Genomic DNA, 20,000 nt, shown 5'->3' on the forward strand with positions numbered 1-20,000 from the left:
CTCAGACTTTTGACCCTCACTTTACGTACGATATAAGTGTATTTCATAGACACATTTCTTCTAAACCTAGCCTAAACTTATGTAAGTAAACAGGTCATTTGATGCTTTTTTAAAGGTCATTATTTTCTGTACTTGTTAAACAATAGGTTAACAAGGTTAAATGTTCCAAAACACTTTTTTTTTCACATGCTGTAAATTATTGCAGCACCTCTGATCCCGCTCTGTCTGAAATGCTCTGATTCAGTTTTGGTGAGTTCTGATTGGCCAAACAAAATCAGTTTTGTGTCTGTAATGTAAAGCCGTTCACACCGAACACAATAACTATAAATATAAATATTGTGATTAAAACATTTGCGTCAACACTGACAGAGGATAATGTTTATTTTTAGTTTATAATTTTTGCATAACCAGCAGTGCATAGTCCTCAGTGGGCTACTAGCGCATGTGACCAGTGAATCCAGCTCGTGTATTGTGTAATCAAACTGAATTTAGCAATCACAATCTCGGTAGTAGTGGACTAAAAACAAGGAAAAAAAAGTCCCCAGAGATTTTAAAGGAGTCAACACAATTACGCTGAATCTACTTCACTGCTTTTTTATCCTTCAATTTGCCAGCCCTGCTTGCATAGCTTCAGCTGAATTCTTACTTGTATTCTTTAATCATAATTTCCCATGGTATAACCGATTGTTTCCAAGATTATCATTATCATTAAATAATCTTTGATAAAAAGGCTTAACATTATACCATTATATTCCAATGGATTCTAATTGGCTTTTCCATGGATTCCAATGGATTTTGAGTGTTTTATCATTTATTAGCTGTAAAATTTGTTCTAGGGAATGATTTTTTTAGATCTATCTTTTATTGTTATCTTTATTTTTGTACTTGGTGTGAATGGGCCTTTAGTGTTAATATACATTTTTAGCTTAAAAATTTTAAACATAAATGTTTAAAGGGCACCTATTATGCCCCGTTTCACAAGATGTCAAATAAGTCTCCGAAGTCTCCGAAATAAGTCTCTAGTGTGTATGTTAAGTTTCAGCTCAAAACACCCCACAAATAATGTTTTTTAACTGCCCCTTTTAGGTTTTGATCCTAATTTAGTAATTTTGGGAACTGTCGCTTAAAATTCAGATTAGATTTTGAGATTTTTCTTTTCAAAAGAGGCGGAGCTACAAATGCCTGTGTGTCAGCATAGTGGCAGATTAAAAAACAAGATTAATGTCCTATGTTAATGAGGGAGAGATCGTCACTAATGGACACGTACAAAGGGAGAATGTCAATCAAAGTGTTTCTGCTGATTTTTATCAATTGTGATTATAAAAAATAAAATGAAAAAAATTGTATCATTAGAAGCTGGTTATATTTACAGACTGTTGCTGCACAAAACCCCTTATAAAAGTGTTTTTTGATTAATAGGTCCCCTTTAATACTGTTTACCATTACAGATGATTACAATACTACAATTTTGTGTAAGCCTTGTCTTGTCTGTGCATATACATCTGATACAAACATTTGCAGAAATAATATCTTGACTTGTTCTTTTTTTATAATATGTTATAGTGGCTTAATAAATGGGATGCTTTTTTTACTTTTACTTTTTGTAGGTAACATACAAGCGAGATCTAGCAGCTGCAGAAGCTATTATTAAAGGTATTGTAGAAAAAAAAATATTAGAGCCCACTGTTTTTTAGTCAGTGCTGGGAATACAATATTGCCATTCACTGTTGTTATTGCAGAATGCTTTGATTATACATTTTAACTGGTAACAGTCAAAATAGATCATTTTCACTTAGAGACATCTTTGGATGAACACAAACTGTTAGTAATGTGCATGTAAATATACAAAGAAAGATTGGGAACCACAGAAGCAAACAGATTTTTCAAGATGTCTACATGCTGTCTTTTTTATATACAATCTTTTTAAGAGAAATTATAGTATAATGTACTGTAAGATATTAGTTGACCAAACAAAGGGGGAACTGAAGTTGAAGAATTTGGGAAAATTTTAGTTTTGATGTGGTTGTATGAGTGCATGATTTTAGTAAAGTTTCCATGCCTCTGTCTATTCGACCAGTGTATTAAGCTGCTTTTGGCTTAAAACCCATTTTCATAATGCCAGCCCAAGTAGAATAAAACAACAAATGATCTAAAAATGTTGTAATCTTGGCTGAGTAATGGACCTCTTACTGCTTTCAGAGATCTGCCTTTACAATAAAGCATCCCACTGGGTGTATTTATTTTCCTTAGCTTTAGCTCTTGAACATCATGAAATCTTAAAATGTCTGAAGTGGTCATTAATTGCACATTGCATTTAATTAATTTTTTTATGTAAACACCACAATCATAAACAAAACAAGCACATATATATTTTTTATTTTATTCAATTATTTATTTTTACTAGAGAACGTTTGACCATATAAGATGAGCTTTGGTTTTTATTTATTTATTTTATATTTTACTATATTTGTGACCCTGGACTAGAAAACCAGAGATGTATACATCATCATTATTATACACAGCAGTTGAATACATAAGCTTTCAATTGATGTATACTTGGTTAGCATAGGATAATTTTTGGCAGTGATACAACTGTTTGAATATCTGAGTTCCAAAAAAATCGAAATATTGTACTAAATACATAGAGTTGTCTAAATAGCAATGCACATTACTAATCAAAAAAATTGTATTAGTATAATGCACTCACTGGCCACTTTATTAGGTCCAACTGCTGGTTAATGCAAATTTCTAATCAGCCAATCACATGGCAGCAACTCAATTAATTTAGGCATGTAGACATGGTCAAGACGATCTGCTGCAGTTTAAACCGAGCATCAGAGTGAGGAAGAAAGTCATTTAAGTGACTTTGAACGTGGCATGGTTGTTGGTGCCAGACGGGCTGGTCTGAGTATTTCAGAAACGGCTGATCTGCTGGGATTTTCACGCACAGCCATGTCTAGGATTTACAGAGAATGGTCCGAAAAAGACAAAATATCCAGTGAGCGGCAGTTCTGTGGGCGCAAATGCCTTGTTGATGTCAAAGGAGAATGGCCAGACTGGTTTAAGCTGATAGAAAGGCAACAGTAACTCCAATAACCACTCGTTACAACTGAGGTACAGTATACAGAAGAGCATCTCTGAATGCACAACACGTCAAATCTTTAGACAGATTGGCTACAGCAGCAGAAGATCACACAGGAACCACTCCTGTCAGCTAAGAACAGGAAATGGCTACAATTCACACAGGCTCATGAAAATTGGACAATTGAAGATTAGAAAAACGTTGCCTGGTCCGATTTCTGCTGCGACATTCGGATGGTAGGGTCAAAACTTAGCATCAACAACATGAAAGCATGGATCCATCCTGCCTTGTATTAACGGTTCAGGCTGGTGGTGGTGTAATGGTGTGGGGGAAATTTTCTTGGCACGCTTTGGGCTTATTAGTACCAATTGAGCACCGTGTCAACGCCACAACCTACCTGAGTACTGTTGCTGACCATGTCCATCTTTTTATGACCACAGTGTACCAATCTTCTGATGGCTACTTCCAGCAGGATAACACACCATGTCTTAAAGCACGAATCATCTCAGACTGGTTTCTTGAACATTACAATGAGTTTAATGTACTCAAATGGCCTCCACAGTCACCAGATCTCAATCTAATAGAGCACCTTTGGGATGTGGTGAAACGGGAGATTCACATCATGGATGTGTAGCTGACTGCGTGATGCTATCATGTCAATATGGACCAAAATCTCTGAGAATATTTCCAGTATCTTGGTGAATGCATGATATGAAAGATTAAGGCAGTTCTGAAGGCAAAAGGGGGTACAACCCGGTACTAATAAGGTGTACCTAATAAAGTGGCCGGTGAGTCTATATTTACAGTAGGAAATTTACTAAATGTCTTCATGGCATAATTTTCGACATAAAAGAAAAATTGTTAATTTTGCCATACAGTGCAACAAGATTTTTTTTTCATCATTATTATAATGTATTCTAATCTTTTAAAATATTGACTCAATTGATTTTGTTTTGCTTTTATTTATTTTTATTTTAAGGAAATGACCGAGCCTGTAAAATAAGCACACTTAGAAAATTTTTATTAAAATGTTGCTGTTTGTTGCTATATTTTGATGCAGTTTTATTAAAATACTATTAGTTTTCTAGTTTTTTTAAATGTTTCATCAGATTCTATATTTATTAATGTGTAGTATTTTCACCATTCATTAAACACTTTTTAATCTTCAGATAAAAAGTTATTGAATTGTAAAAGTAAAAATAAAAATGGACTTTCTCTTGAAATATTATTTTCCTTTTTCTTTTCAGAGACTCTTTCAGCGTCAGCCTGTATCATTGCAGGAGCTGAAGCAGAAGCTGTTGAGTTGGCCAAAACCCTTCAGAAAAATCTGAACATGGTAAAACAAGGATGACATCGATCGTCTTACAGTTTTGTTAAAATACTCTTTGCTTAGGAATGCATTGCGTATCTAGACGTTTGCACAATCTGTCTTCGTTTCAACCTCCTTCACCCCAATTTCCTATGACTTTCACCTGCCCTGTAACTTTATGAAAAGACACAGATGGCGGGGTGCAATACTTCAGTCATACCATTAAATGTATACTTGCTGAAATGGATAAGGTGTCATGTACAAGTGTGACCACCTTCCCATTTATTCCACTTTTATATTTTGGAGCCGGTCCAGGTCAAGACGTATCGTATCTTCATGTTGTAGGAGATCCATCATCCTGTTCAAGGAAATATGACGTCCTCCATTCGGGCTCAATGCAGCGGAAGCCCATCCTCCTTTGTAGCCGTTCCAAGTTCTTCATCAAGCACATGTCCTCCTCTTGATAATGTTGCGAACATGAGAGCACCCGGCGTCCCGTACGGATGATTGCTTCCAGACGCTGCCGCTCCCCCAGGTGTCGGCCCGGGTCAGTTCTACCGAGCTTACTCGAGGGAGATGAAAGAAAGGGAGGAGATTACAGATGAGAAATTGAATTTGTCTCAGTGCCATTTGGTAAATCTAATCCCCATTACAGTGTCTCCATTACTGAGATGTGGAACTCGAGTTGAGCCCATTCCAGGCATGCAGGTGGTACGATTGGCTCTGGTTGTGTTTTGGTTATTAAGGACAGCAGAGAGTGATAAGGGTGATCCTTTTAGCGAGATGTAATAATCATACACGCGCATGCTGCTGATAAGAACTGGAGTGGGTCGCCGTCTACTTTCATCTGAGGCTCATGTTCACTATGGGCAAACATTTTTGCTTGGTAATGGAAGATTAAAGTCAGAATATGTGAAGATCTTGATTTCATGTTTGACTGAGGGCCTGTATTAAAGGCCAGGACACACTTACTGTAGCTTACGGTTAGCTATTGTGCAGTGTCAGGCTACATTTATTTGGTGTGTTCTACACATGACCAGTGATAATGTTTGCCAGCGAAACATGGGTATTAACAGCTCGGGATGAATTGCTTCTCAATGCCTGGGAGAGAAAGATCTTGAGGAGTATATATGGACCAGTTTGTGTCTAGATGAATGCTGGATAAGGAGTAATGCAGAAGTGGCAGACCTGTATGGTGAGCCAAGCCTGGTCACAGAAATAAAGAGGAACCGGTTAAGATGACTGGGCCACTTAGAGAGATTACCCCAACTGAGAGCTGTAAAGAAAGTGTACAAGTTAAAGCTGGAAGGAAGGAGATGTCCTGGCAGGCCACGGAAGAGTTGGTTAGACGACGTAGAAGATCTACGTTTCCTAGGAGTGCGTCCTTGGAGAAATTGAGCATTGGATCTGGAAGGCTGGAGGGGAGTGGTTGAAGAGGCCTAAGCTCTACAAGGGCCATAGTGCTGCTGGAAGAAGAAGTTCCACATTTTGCCTCTTGTCCTTCTCATATCGGAGGGAATTTGCCCAAATCAGCAAGTAGAATTGGCATAAGATGTATGTATAAGAGAGCATTTGGATTGGCTGTACAGCTACGAATCAGAGCATGAGACCAAAAACTGAAGTGATGAAATTAAGCAGGTTGAGAGGGAACGGGGCAGGTCTAAAGAGAACACAAGAAGTCAACAGTAGGGATGGTATCATTTATGGTAATTTATGGTATCGCTATATCGAGTCCCAGCTGGGCCAGTTGGCATTTCTGTTTGGATGTTTGCATGTTCTCCCTGTGATGGTGTGGGTTTTCTCCGGGTGCTCTGGTTTCCCCCACAGTCTAAAGACATACACTATCCGCTTGTTAAGTCGTGATGTATCCAAGCCGTTACACATTTGAATTGAAAAAATATTCGTTTGCCTAATCTCACAAGAAAACGTAAGTATTTTACGTTTTGTCAGTTGTGTGGCTAATTCGTAAGAATTCGTACGAGTTCAGTCGTACGAAGTTGTACGATTTTAAAAAGGAGGCGTGGCACCTAACCCCACCCCTAAACCCAACCGTCATTGGGGGATGAGCAAATCTTCGTACTAAATTGTACGAATTAGATCGTACGAATTCGTACAAATTAGCCACTAAATCAAAAAGTTACGAATTACCGTGAGATTGTGTTGGGTCACTATTTAGTCATATCACACATTAAAGTGAATTTTCTATAAAATCATAGTGTATACATCGGTCTCTGGACTTGCGGCATGACAAATACCAAAATTTTACTTTCTGGCCATCGGATATCAGGCATGGATATATACATTGTGATCATGATTTTGGAAAGTATTACATCGCTTAAAACGTAAAACATATGCCTGAATAATTGGCGGTTCATTCTGCTGTGGTGACTACTGATAAATAAGGGAAAGAAAATGAATGAATGATTGAATGTATTTCTAAGCAAACAGAAGTAGATGCATAAAGTATGGAGACATAAATAACTAAATACAATGCATCACTTGAGTTGGATGATGCATCGGCATGTTTTGTTAGTTTTATTATATTACTAATATTGGCACCTTTGTTCATTATTACACTATTGCGTGTTCATTTTCAGACATCCCACCCTGAATAAACTCATTATTACAACAAGAAAAATATATAGTATAATAAAATAATAGGACATTTTGTAGGTCTTATTTAAATAATTTACAAAACAGACATATTTACATTCATTATATCTTTAATATGTAAAAAGTAATATAAACGGCTGTTTATTGCAACATGCTAATTAATCATAATTTTAAAAGGACATTATTGAACTGATTTTATTTTCCTAATATTTTTAGCCAAAGTTTCATTAACTTGTATTACAGTCTGACTACATGAATCTTTTCCAAGGTTGTATATGTAATGCCAAATAAATATAAGACCTTTCAAATGGTAGGTTCAAATACTAGAGCTTTCTTTACTGCGCTATTCATAAAGCTTGTATGTGATATGGCTCTCATTCTCTCTCCTGGAAATTGGGTTTAATTTGCGGCCATCAGGGAGCCACTATGAATACGCAGGGATCTCCAGGAGCTTGGCGAGACCACTGCCTTATGAAAGCTTATGAGAAGAACTTTGACTGTTTCGCTTCGAACCTAGCCACCTTGACGGATTTTTGCACATAAACGCACCTCGCACATGCGAAAAGATATCACTCATATGTTGAACAAACACTGGCTGCATGTTAAATGTTAAGCAGCAGCTTCGTTATTAACACCGAAGTATACGGAGACAAAACAGCATGAGTAGTGATAACAGTACTGTTAAACCTAAAGCTTACCACTACACAGTATCGACCCAATTACGAAACTAAAAAAACCGGTTCTCTGTACCCATGCCTAGTCAGCAGTCATTTCGTTGCATTTCTTTAATATTAGCAAATTATAATGATTTTCAGATTACATATTTGCATCAGTGAATCCCTCTTTGCCCTCCCTTCTTGCAAATATGTTAGATAGTCCGATAATCCATATCAGATTTCTTTGTGTTCCCTTATGACTTTGCTTGCTTTCGTCTCTTTCGTTTTTGTTCTCGCGCTCTGATTCGTAGCTGAATACGCAATCGGAGCTCTTACTTTCTCCAATGGCTGACATTAATTCTACATTCTAGAATCTAGACTCCCTACAACATGAACTCAACCAGAGGTAAACAAACTAGCCGGACAAATGCTCATTGTCGGCTTAACTCTCCCCAACAGCAGACCACCAGCTTATACACAGCCTTTAGGCAACTTTTTCCTGTCCTTACCAAAATCTTATCCAGCTACACCAAGCTTTTCTAAGAGGTCACCCTTCTGAGTACCACTCAGGTCCAACATTACATGTCTTTGGTCAGCTAAAGGGCTATGTAGATGTAGTTTTACACTTGTATTTAGCATCATCCACTTGATGAAAATGCATTTTAATACCAGAGGCCAGAAAGCGGGCTTCACATTCCTCAGCTGCAGGAATTTGAGATCGTTTAAGTGCTGAGAGCGTCTAGGTAGTGCATATATCAACTTAAGCCACACAAGTAAATCTCACACACATGCACACAAAAAATCCACATTTGATCCATTAGAGACTATAAAATTCCATTGACTACACGTAATCCTGGCATTTCAGTGATACTGCATAACTCTTGACTGTAATGTATTCCTACGTCAACGTCGGATTATATCCCAACATGAGCTGAAATGAGTCCCGACATTTAGCTGTGGTTCAATTTGAACTCTTTGGACTGTAAAAAACACATTTCTGTTTTTGAATCCTTTGCAAATCCCCATGAATGATCAGAAAGGTCATTTTTTTGAGTGTGTGGAAATGAAAGCATTACCCAATCTTTTTGTGACCTTTAACGTCTAACGAGGACCAAGTGTGTGGCTTTATGAATCTGATTTCGGGTCATTATAAAGTGCTTATTCTTGCTCCACCACCACGCAAATAACCTGCAAACAGCATCTCGTGTGGCCTCCACAGCCCAGCCTGGTTCAGATGTCGAAAAGATCTCGTAAATCCGCAGCTCGGAGCGAACTGGTTTTCGTCTAAAGCCGCGGTTGGTTATCTTTCAAGAGCGAATAAGTCCCTGCATGTGTTTCCAATAACCATTTCATATTTCCAATTTTCTCGTCAAGGTCGAGTCCGTGCCAAACACTTCTGTTTATTTCTGTTTATTTCATCTCCGTACAAGACCTTCGACAAGGCCAGGGACAGGATATGGTTTGATATGAGGACTTTGATATGATTTCATATGTAGAGCATCTGCGTGTTGAATCATTAGATCTTCATAAATAATATTTTTGTCTCTGAGATTACTTCTTATATTGATTTTGGGCTCGCTCTTCTTTTTCTCAGATGGAGACAGACGTCATTCCATGTGGAAAGGAGAGCAATGTGGAGTACCTGTCCAAAACCCGAAACTTTATTCACATATCTGTACGTCAACAGCACACGCAAACACAAAGTAATTCCACATTGAAGTCAACATAAATCATATTTGACGTTCTTAATGTGTATTCCTGTTCACATTGTGGATGATTCATCTGTTAATATTACAGTATTCCAAAATGGGCTGTCTTCAAAATCAAAATTTAATATCTTGGTGTGGATTTACTCTGGTATCTGCACTCCCCTTTGAAAGAAGACTCCCATGCTCACCAAGGATGCTTTTATTTAATCTAAAATATAGTATTTATTGTATAATTTAACATTTAATACATTTTTAAGATGGCTAAATTGCATTTTTCAGTGTCATTTACTATTAATTAAGTTTTCAGTGTCTCGTCATGTTTAGAAATTAATCTAATTGTTTAATCTGGTGCTCAAATTTATTATTGTTACTATCAATTTTACATTTACATTTACATAATTTTTTCGTGAAAGCAATACTCTTTTTAGGAGTTTCATTGAAATAAAAGTTTTTGTTACTTTCTTAATATGTTTTTTATCACCAGTTGTGATTAATTGTGACTTATATATTGATTTTATTTGATTGACTGTTATTCACAAACATAAGTTAGACATTATTTAAACATAAGACAAATTATCTGTATTTTAGATGAGTGGATCAAACTCCTCTTGGGTCCTGGAAATGGTGAAATGTTTTGAAGACATCGACCACGCTCGTTTATATCCAGTAGTTATTGTTTGGGTAAGTTTGCATACAGAGCTTCCCACAAATTCAATGCTATAAAATGAATGTGTATGAATGTTTTTTAAACTCACCATACATTACATAAACATGCATAAACACAGTATCAAAGTAAAAAAAAAACAAAGACTTGAACACCCTTTCACATTATAACAGAATTGTAGACACTTTTATACTTTTATTGTCACAATTGTTGCATGATATTGATTTTTTTTTTTTTAATATAAAAATCTTTCTTTGTTTATACAGCATATCTATATTCACACAACTATGGAAAAGGTGTGGGTTTAACTGAAATCTTAATATTTGTTTTATCATAGAGAGGTCTGATAACATGTCTTCCAAATGTCAAATGAAAATATTGTCATTTAAAGCTTTTTTCATTCTCTCAGAGAGAGCGAGAGAAAATAACAATTGGGTCACTGAACCAGATATTCTTTTTTTCTTAAGTTTTTCTGAAGTTAAATCTTTGGTATTGTCTAAAAATGAATATAAACGAGTCCAAATGATGGCATAATTTTTGTGATTTTATGAAAAAAAAAAAAAAAAAAAAAAAGCTTCAAATGACATGTATACGTCTATACACTCACCGGCCACTTTATTAGGTACACTTGTCCAGCTCCTCGTTAACGCAAATTTCTAATCAGCCAATCACATGGCAGCACCTCAATGCATTTAGGCTTGTAGACATGGTCAAAACAATCTGCTTCAGTTCAAACCGAGCATCAAAATGAGAAAGAACGATGATTGAAGTTACTTTGATCGTGGCATGATTGTTGATGCCAGGCGGGCTGGTCTGAGTATTTCACAAACTGCTTACCTATTGGGATTTTCACGCACAACCATCTCTAGGGTTTACAGTATGGTCCAAAAAAGATTCGAGCTGATAAAAAGGCAACTGTTAGTCATGTAACCAATATGCAATATGCGACATTCGGATGGTAGGGTCAGAATTTGGTGTCAACAACATGAAAGCATGGATCCATCCTGCCTTGTATCCTCAATTCAGGCTGGCGTTGGTGGTGTAATGGTGTGGACGATATTTTCTTGGCACACATTTCAACGCCAAAACCTACCTAAATGTTGTTGGTGACCATGTCCATCCCTTTATAACTACAGTCTTCTGATACATAAATACAGTTTTATTTACATCTTTTGATGGCTATTTCCAGCAGGATAACACGCCATGTCATAAAGCGCAAATCATCTTAGACTAGTTTCTTGAAAATGACATTGAGTTTAATGTACTCAAATGACCTCCACAGTCACCAGATCTCAATCCAATAGAGCACCTTTGGGATGTGGTGGAACGGGAGATTCCCATCATGAATGTGCAGCCGACTGCGTGATGCTATCATGTCAATATGGACCAAAATCTCTGAGGAATATTTCCAGTACCTTGTTGAATCTATGCTATGAAAGATTAAGGCTGTTCTGAAGGCAAAACGAGGTACAACCCGGTACCAGTAATGTGTACCTAATAAAGTGGCAGGTGATTGGATATAGTAATATATATTTTTTTCAGTATACAATTTACAAGTTACAATTTTTACAGTAAAGATGTAGATGATTAATCTGCTATTTGTATCTAAAATATAATCTTGTCCAGTTCAAACACTTGAGGGCAAATTTATTAAAAAAAAACAACAGAAGCAACTGATTATATATATTTTTCTTCTTCATTTTCGTGAAGCACATGTGCTTGATGGCAGTGCTAGGAGTTGGAAAAACCCTTGATGTTTTGTTTCCTGGTTCTTGTCCAACCTGTGTACCTCAAAATATCTTAGTCTTAATCTCTGGGAAAATCATCACCCTCACCTTGATTCATTTCTGAAACGTATTTCGAAAACACAGAAATCTGTGCTCCCGCAGTCCTGACGTCTGAACCCAGACATCCACACCCCAGTGTGGGACTTTAGCCTTCCCAGAATCCATATGTTTCCTCCGAAGGCCTGTCAGATAACCTCCACTCTCCATCATTGTGTTTGGATTGCACGGATGCTTTGTTCTTATCATCAGCGCAGATGTTATGATAACACATGTGGCTGTGAGAGCGAGGAAAACTCAAGATTATTTTGTAATGAGAGGATTGCTTGACTTTCTATATGTTTGCATTTCATTTGGATCCGCTTAGCATGCCATTACATTTCCTCTTGGGTCTTCACTGGAGAAAACTCGGCGCTTGTTGATATACATTACCAGTATGCTACAATAATTCTTGCTCCACTGGTAAATATGAGCAAATAAGGCTGTGAAAATGTTCTTGATTGTTTAAGCTTTTAATCTTTTAGCTATTAACATAAAAACAGAAGAAAATTGAGTTTGATTTAGCTGACAATATAATTATTTTATTTCTTGAAACACTTTCAAACAGTTTGGATTGATGAAAGTGATGTCAGAGTGTAATTTAAGATGCTTTTGCAAGTGACTATAGAATTCGATATGGCTCGCTTTTGGGGGATTTTCCACTATGTTTCGTATCTAGTACCTGATACTTTTTTAGAACTACCATGGATGAGGTTCCATGCAAGCCGTACCTTTACCAAAGCATGACATATACACATTGCTGATCATCGATTGGTCTGAGAGGATTGTCACCTCCAGCATCAATGTATTGTGACATGAAACACAAAACCTGCTCGTTTTAAATAGTCAACAGTAGCCACTGCTCAAAAACACCATTCCATTGGTAGCATCCATTGCCTCTGAGTTTGGGTTTGTGTTGCTTGTTTGTTTGTTGTTTATGATGATGTCACAGCATTAGAGTTGAATTATAGCAATAGTCCCATCCACTTTAAGCGGTACTAAACTGCAGTGGAAATGCAAACTGAATCGTGTCAAAGTGCACCATACTGTGCAGTAGAAAATCAGCTTTTGAGAATTCTTCATTCTTCTGATAGTGATACAGACAGATACACATTCTTTTCCGGATTGATTCATAAGCATTCCAGTTAACTAAACTTTCTTAATTGGATTAATCAATTTCAATTTTGGGAAGCTCAACAACCATCAACAACTCTGTTCTTTGGTTTTACCCATATTGGCCTTTGTGTTTCCTCATATTTATATCCTTGTAAAACAGTTAAGTCATTGGTTTAAATGTATAATGCTTTTTCAAGACACCAAGGTGCCTCTATTTCTATTAATTGGTGGACTTTTGGTTCCTTGTCATCATCTCTTCTGGCGTGCTTGGTTGTAGTTGGTGGAGTTGCTCTTCTGTGGATCGTCCTTCAACAGAGATATTCATATTAAACTAATCTGAATAAATGTTTAAGTAATTAGAAAAAAATCCTATAAACTGTCCTGACAGCTGTCCTAATCTGAACATTATTAGAACGCTAACAAAAACAACATCTGTAATTGAATTTGTCATCAATGGCATTACATTTATTGATGTAAAACGAAGAACGAAAATGTTTAATGGTAGAAACAATGGCAGACACTTGGAGGATTCTCATGATGTGTACATTTTGATGACAAAACACTTATAAGTACACTTATTAGTAAACACTTATCGACTGGTGCGCATTATAGTTACAGTTAGCAGAAAGTTTCATGGAGCATTACTGGTAGTAGTGCAAGTGACTTACTTTTTTAGTTTTTTGCCGATTTTGTTTATCCATGTTGTTTATCTAGTAGCTTGCGCAGTGTTGGTTGCTTGGTGGATTGTCGAACTTGGTGACAAAACTCAACATTTCCAAGTTTGAGATAAGATACGATTTCGTATGATAGGATAAGAATCCCAAATCCAGGTAAAAATGCTTTTGCTATACAAAGTTAAGACCTAATATAAGAAACTTTCTGTGATATGCCCCAGCATTCTGCCACAATTAAAAAACAAATCAGTTTGAATTAGAGAAAACAGCATTACCCATGTGTTCTTCTCGGGTATGACCTCTGCTAGAAATATGTTTTTCTTCAAGCAGTTTGCAAAAATGAGCATGGCCTGTTTTATTTGGTGTGTTTGCATACAGGCCACATCTTCCTGAAGCGGTGATGTAAGCGAACGGAAAAAGAAATTGCATTCATTTAACGGATCGGTGAATGCTGGGTCAGTTGCAATGGAAACTTTTCGCTGAGAGTTTCTTTGCTGTTCTGCATGGGAGCACAACCTGTACAAATACACAGAGTGTTCATTAAAAAGAGGACCGTTGGCTAATCTTAAAATTAATGGGCTTGTTCCAAAGATATATTAGGTGTTTTTGTAAGAATAGGTCATATTTAGTTTAAACAAGTGATGGTTTTTTTTATGGGATTATTAATTGCTGTATGGATGGTTGGAGTTAATAAATGGTGGGAAGTTTTTTATATATTTGTTAATGACTATTAATCAGGGTATGTATTCACCCTCTCTCTTTTTCTCACTCTAAGTACAGTTGAAGTCAGAATTATTAGCTTCCCTTTGATTTTTTTTCTTTCTTTTTTTTCCTTTTTAAATATTTCCCAAATGATGTTTAACAGAGCAATGCAATTTTTCAGAGTATGTCTGATAATATTTTTTCTTCTGGAGAAAGTCTTATTTGTTTTATTTCGGTTAGAATAAAAGCAGTTTCTAATTTTTTTAAAAACCATTTAAAGGTCAAAATTATTATCCCCTTCAAGCTATTTTTATTTTCTATAGTCTACAGAACAAACCATCATTATACAATTACTTGCCTAATTACCCTAATCTGCCTAGTTAACCTAATTAACCTAGTTAAGCCTTTAAATGTCACTTTAAGCTGTAAAGAAGTGTCTTGAAAAATATCTAGTAAAATATTATTTACTGTCATCATGGCAAAGATAAAATAAATCGGTTATTCGAAATGAGTTATTAAAACTGTTATGTTTAGAAATGTGTTGAAAAAAAATCTTCTTTTCGTTAAACAGAAATTGGGGAGAAAATAAAGAGGGGGGCTTATTATTCAGGGTGGCTAATAATTCTGACTTCAACTGTATATATTTTAATGTAACATTTCAGTAGTATTCATCATAATAAACATCATAATTAAATAATTCAGCATGTTTATGTTTCTTTCGTGTCAGTTAATGGTTATACGACATTCGTGATTAATATACAAAATGTATTTATGTATAAATAATGTAAGTTTAATAAAAATGCAAGAATGTATTTTTTAAAATTTTGTTGCATGTGATCAAATATTAAACATTAAGGGCCCTATCATACACCCGGCGCAATAAGATGCAAGACATGCATGGTGCGATATTTTATTTTAGAAGTAGTATTATTTATTATATGCATATTTATATTTGTTTTAATAAAAACAAGTTTGGATTTGTCCACCTGTCGGGTTTGGAGACGTATGCATAACTATATGAGGCATAAGAATAGAACGTGTGCTTGGATATAACTCAGTTTTTTGACCACACTTCCTTATTATTATTCATTTATTCATTTGCTAGAAATTAGAAATGAATTTGAAAGAAGTCTTTGCACTTAACAAACTAAACAAAATATAATAGATGTCTTTAGTATCCATAGAGTGTGTACAATGCAGTTTCCTTATACTTGAAGGTAAAGGAGTAAAGAGGCGGAATGGAGGAGGCTCCTTCTTTATCCTCGCGCTGCAGATGGTCTGTTTAACTGTTATAATTACAGTAGTAAAGCATTCAGTTTTTCCGCTTACAAAGTCAACCATGTAAATAGCAAATGTGCCATGGTGCAATATATTTCTTTCTATTTGTATTATTGCATTTTAACAATTCATTCAATGATAGATTTTCATTTAACGTTTTGTATTGTTTCATTATTATTTTATTGAGGTTATTCAGTTATGTCTTTTATCAACTCATTAACCCATCTGAGGTTTCTTGAAACCACAAACCTCCCCCAGCTATAGTTGTGGATATTTAAAAAAAAATGTATTCCCTTTGTTGACAGGTACAGCTGAGCATGACAAAGCAGTCGGCTGACAGCCAAGAAACAGACGAGTTCATGGCTCTGGCCTCTGAAGTCAAACAGCGAAACGTTCTGCTCTATGGAATTAAGATCGATCACTCAAAGGTAATTTTCTTAACGAGATATCATTATATTAGCTAAAGGGAATGTTAGTCGAAATTATGGCTGTATCCAAACAACCCAAAATGTGTTCTTTTGAGAGTGAATTAAAAACCCTCATTACACATTGGTCATTATGGGTTAATTTATTGTTCAGTTACGTCTTTCTGGACTGTTATTAGTGCCGGCATAGCTTTATGTCAACAAGAGCGATGTGTAAATTTGCCCTCTCTGGCTGCGTCCCCCATTAAAAACACTCAGACAGCAGAGGGAGTGACTGTAATATGTGTTCGTCGTGATAAAATGCTTCTTTTTGAGATAGTAGAAGTGCAGATAAAGACCATACATAAATCACACTCATAGGTCCCGTAATAATGAGGATAATTCCTCCCAGATGCGCTTATTCATGCTTCACAGGGTGTCTGCCAAGACTCACTCGCTTTGTGCGTTCTGACCCGTCCAACTACCTTCAATACGTGATATAAGGTTTTTTCAATTAGAGCCTGTGCCTCTTAATTCGGTATTCTATCCAGATCGTTTTGGAGACGACGGTGAAGCCCTCAGACATTTTCTGCTGCTAGTCACGCCTGAGGGTTTTTGGATGAGCTAACGGTTAAATATATAGACTTTCCATTGCCTAATACGATGCCGAATTTATTCCACTGGCATCATTCGTGCAGTCAAAATCAGGTTTCGATGATCACCGTTGGGAAACTTTGAAAGGTTTATATCACAAGCAATTTAAGTTTGCTTGATCTTCGAAGATGGAATAACTTGATGCGTTATGAAAATGTTCAGATTTCGGCATAAATTGATCATAATGTTGAAGTAAAAGGCAGTCTGCTTAAACGTTTTCATGTCTGTTGTGAACACACTTCTGTTGTTCATTTCACATAAAGTTCGGTTTCTTAAAGGTTTGGGTAAAAAAAACACCTGGTATTACCATAAGTTTAGCTTAGGTTGGGTACCAAAACCCAGTGTTGAATGGGTAAGCTCTTTTCTGTGATTGCTTTAGGACTTTTGATTGAGGTTTCTATTGGAGAAATGACTAGGAATAACAAATGACATTAAATGGTCAAGCTACTTTCTCTACAAACAAATGTGTTTATGACTATACATCAAAATAAAAATAATATAATTGAAAAAAATTCCAGTTTTCAACATCAATCAGCATAACAAGCTGTTTTTATATATAAAATCAATTAAAGTGAATGAGATGAGACCAGAAGTCTTGAGCCATTGTGTAGATTAAGGTCAGTATACTTGAACTTGGAGTTTTGTATTGATCTATTTTAATCGTTTACTGCAAGAAAATGCTTAATTGGAGAAGTCACTGATAATTTTGTAGGTAGGATTCAGTGTACACCATTTCTCATTCGTTTCATTGATTGACAGTCGCACAACTCTGACAGTGGATGTCAAGGCTGGAATGTAATTGGTTATGAAAAGCACACATAATACACTACCTGACAAAAGTCTTGTTGTCTATACAAGTTTTAAGAATGACAAATAGTAACTTGACATCTAGTTGATCATTTGGTATCTGAAGTGGCTTATACAGTATGAAAGACAAAGGCCTCTAGATTATGCTTATTTGACCGAAATAAAATATGATAATCAGGACAGTAAGGTCTGACTTGGCTTAGACAAAAGTCTTATCACTTAACAGAAATAACGTACATTATAAAATATAAAGTCATAGTGCAGTGGAAAAAGTATTAATATTGTGTTTGACTCCTATGAGCTTGGATGACTGCATCCATACATCTCTGCAATGACTTAAATAACTTATTATTAAAGTCATCTGGAATGGCACAGATACAGTGCTTGCAAGACTCCCATAGTTCATCAAGATTATTTGGATTCATCTTCAATGCCTCCTCCTTCATCTTACCCCAGACATGCTCAATAATGTTCATGTCTGGTGACTGGGCTGGCCAATCCTGGAGCACCTTGACCTTTTTTGCTTTCAGAACCTTTGATGTGGCGGCTGAAGTATGAGAAGGAGCGCTATCCTGCTGAAGAATTGTCCCTCTCCTGTGGTTTTTAATGTAATGGGCAGCACAAATGTCTTGAGACCTCAGGCTGTTGATGTTGCCATCCACTCTGCAGATCTCCCACATGCCCACATACTGAATGACCCCAAATCATGATTTTTCCTTCACCAAACCTGACTGATTTCTGTGAGAATCTTGGCTCCATGGGGTTCCAAAAGTTCTTCTGCAGTATCTGTGATGATTGGAATGCAGGTCACCAGATGATTCATCAGAAAAAATCTACCTTCTGCCACTTTTCCAAATGATCAACTAGAAGTCAAGTTATTATTTTTTGCTCTTACAACTGGGATCGACGACAAGACTTTTGTCAGGTAGTGTACAAGTCGGACTTTACATCTCTCAATAATAGTAGAAAATCTCTGAGTAAGCTCAAGTAAAGTTGGTCTTTATTGTTATTGTTATAAATGGGGACATACAGTGAATTAAATGTCGTGTCTCGCAGGACCACAGTGCTACATGAATAAACATAATTATAAATATGAACACAACACTGGACTTAAGAGCTATTTTAAACCTATACATAACTAACATACCAGAGCAATAATTTAACTATACTGACTACTCACTTTACATATATTATAAAAACTAAACTATACACATAACCTGAGACGGACTATACAAGTACTTTTACATAAGACAGAATTTTGCAAGTTATTGTGCAAGAGAGGTATTTTAAGATGGAAGAAGTAGTGCAACATGATTTGTGGGACATTCACAGGTAATCATTGTTTTTCCTGTTTAAAGGTGCAGTATGTAAGTTTGAAACCCATTGGTTGAACTAGATATTGCACGCCTGGTTTAAAACACACGTAAGTGCAGGTTGCCAGGTTGACGACATCAACAGAAGTGTGCCTAACTATTGAGCCTAAAGGCTGATTTAAGTCATGTTGTAAATAAAAGTAACGGCAGGCAATAGAAGGAATATTTTCCATATTAAATGGAGTTTTTGTCCTAAACAACACCTGAAATTTATAGATTAAAAATGGCTTCTATTTCATGCAGCTAAACAACAGGATATACTGACAATGATCACCTCAAATACACCTGATGTGCTTTATTCAGTGTTAAATGCTAATAATACAAGTTTTAATGCCATTTTACATGGCATTTTTTTGCCATATACTGAAAGCTGCAGCTTCAGTTCACCTCAGATCTTGAAAATAAAATAAAATAAATCGTTTGAAATTGAACTTTAGAACTGAGATTCAAAACCAACACATATTCAGTAATTCAGCAATTCAGCATGTACGTTTAATAATTTTAAAGAGGTTTAATATGTATTAATTAGAATTTAAACCTTACCATTTCATGTGTGAGTGCATATTCTGTGCTTCTGAATGGCTGTATTTAAATTTCTGTCGTGTTTCATCTGGTGCAAACAGCCAAATTGCTTATCACTGCGGATCTCATCACGTAGCGTGTTGTTAGGACACTGGGTTACAATGTAACCTGCTCACCTAATGTTCACGTTCGTAATATTTATATTATTTGCTAATTAATAACGTAATGTGGAACTCTGAATCTGCATCTCATTTCGGAGTCTGCTACTGTCCACTGGAGGTCACATTTTGATTGCAGACGCATGCTTTGAGAGCCTTCCTGACTGAATGAATGAAAGAATATGCAGTTTTACATCAAGGCAATCGGGGTGCTGAAATATAATTGGCTGAATTGGCAGTGGGTGGGTTAAAAGAACCAAATCAAAAAGACAGCTGTTCGTAACGCACATTTTCAAAGTAGAACATCTGACTTCAGCACTGTTTTTAAGATAAACAAGAATGTTTACTTAACATGTTTCTTAAATATCTGCAAACATATTATGGTATTTTTATGCTTTAGAAGAGTTAAAGACTTACATACAGCACCTTTAAGTAAAGTGTCTGGTGTATATAGAG

At 36.1% G+C, this 20,000-nt stretch overlaps 1 protein-coding gene across 1 annotated transcript in view; it reads left to right on the forward strand.

The window, feature by feature from the left end:
- Positions 1–20,000, forward strand: part of crppa (CDP-L-ribitol pyrophosphorylase A) — a 61,598-nt gene that overhangs the window by 15,964 nt on the left and 25,634 nt on the right. Inside the window, exons 5-9 of the mRNA XM_056473218.1 lie at positions 1,608–1,653; positions 4,330–4,418; positions 9,255–9,335; positions 9,958–10,050; positions 15,932–16,054. Coding sequence (XP_056329193.1) covers positions 1,608–1,653; positions 4,330–4,418; positions 9,255–9,335; positions 9,958–10,050; positions 15,932–16,054 — 432 coding nt within the window. The remainder of the gene's footprint in view (positions 1–1,607; positions 1,654–4,329; positions 4,419–9,254; positions 9,336–9,957; positions 10,051–15,931; positions 16,055–20,000) is intronic.

Source organism: Danio aesculapii, chromosome 15 (assembly GCF_903798145.1).
Source record: "Danio aesculapii chromosome 15, fDanAes4.1, whole genome shotgun sequence".
Classification (NCBI taxonomy): Eukaryota; Metazoa; Chordata; class Actinopteri; order Cypriniformes; family Danionidae; genus Danio; species Danio aesculapii.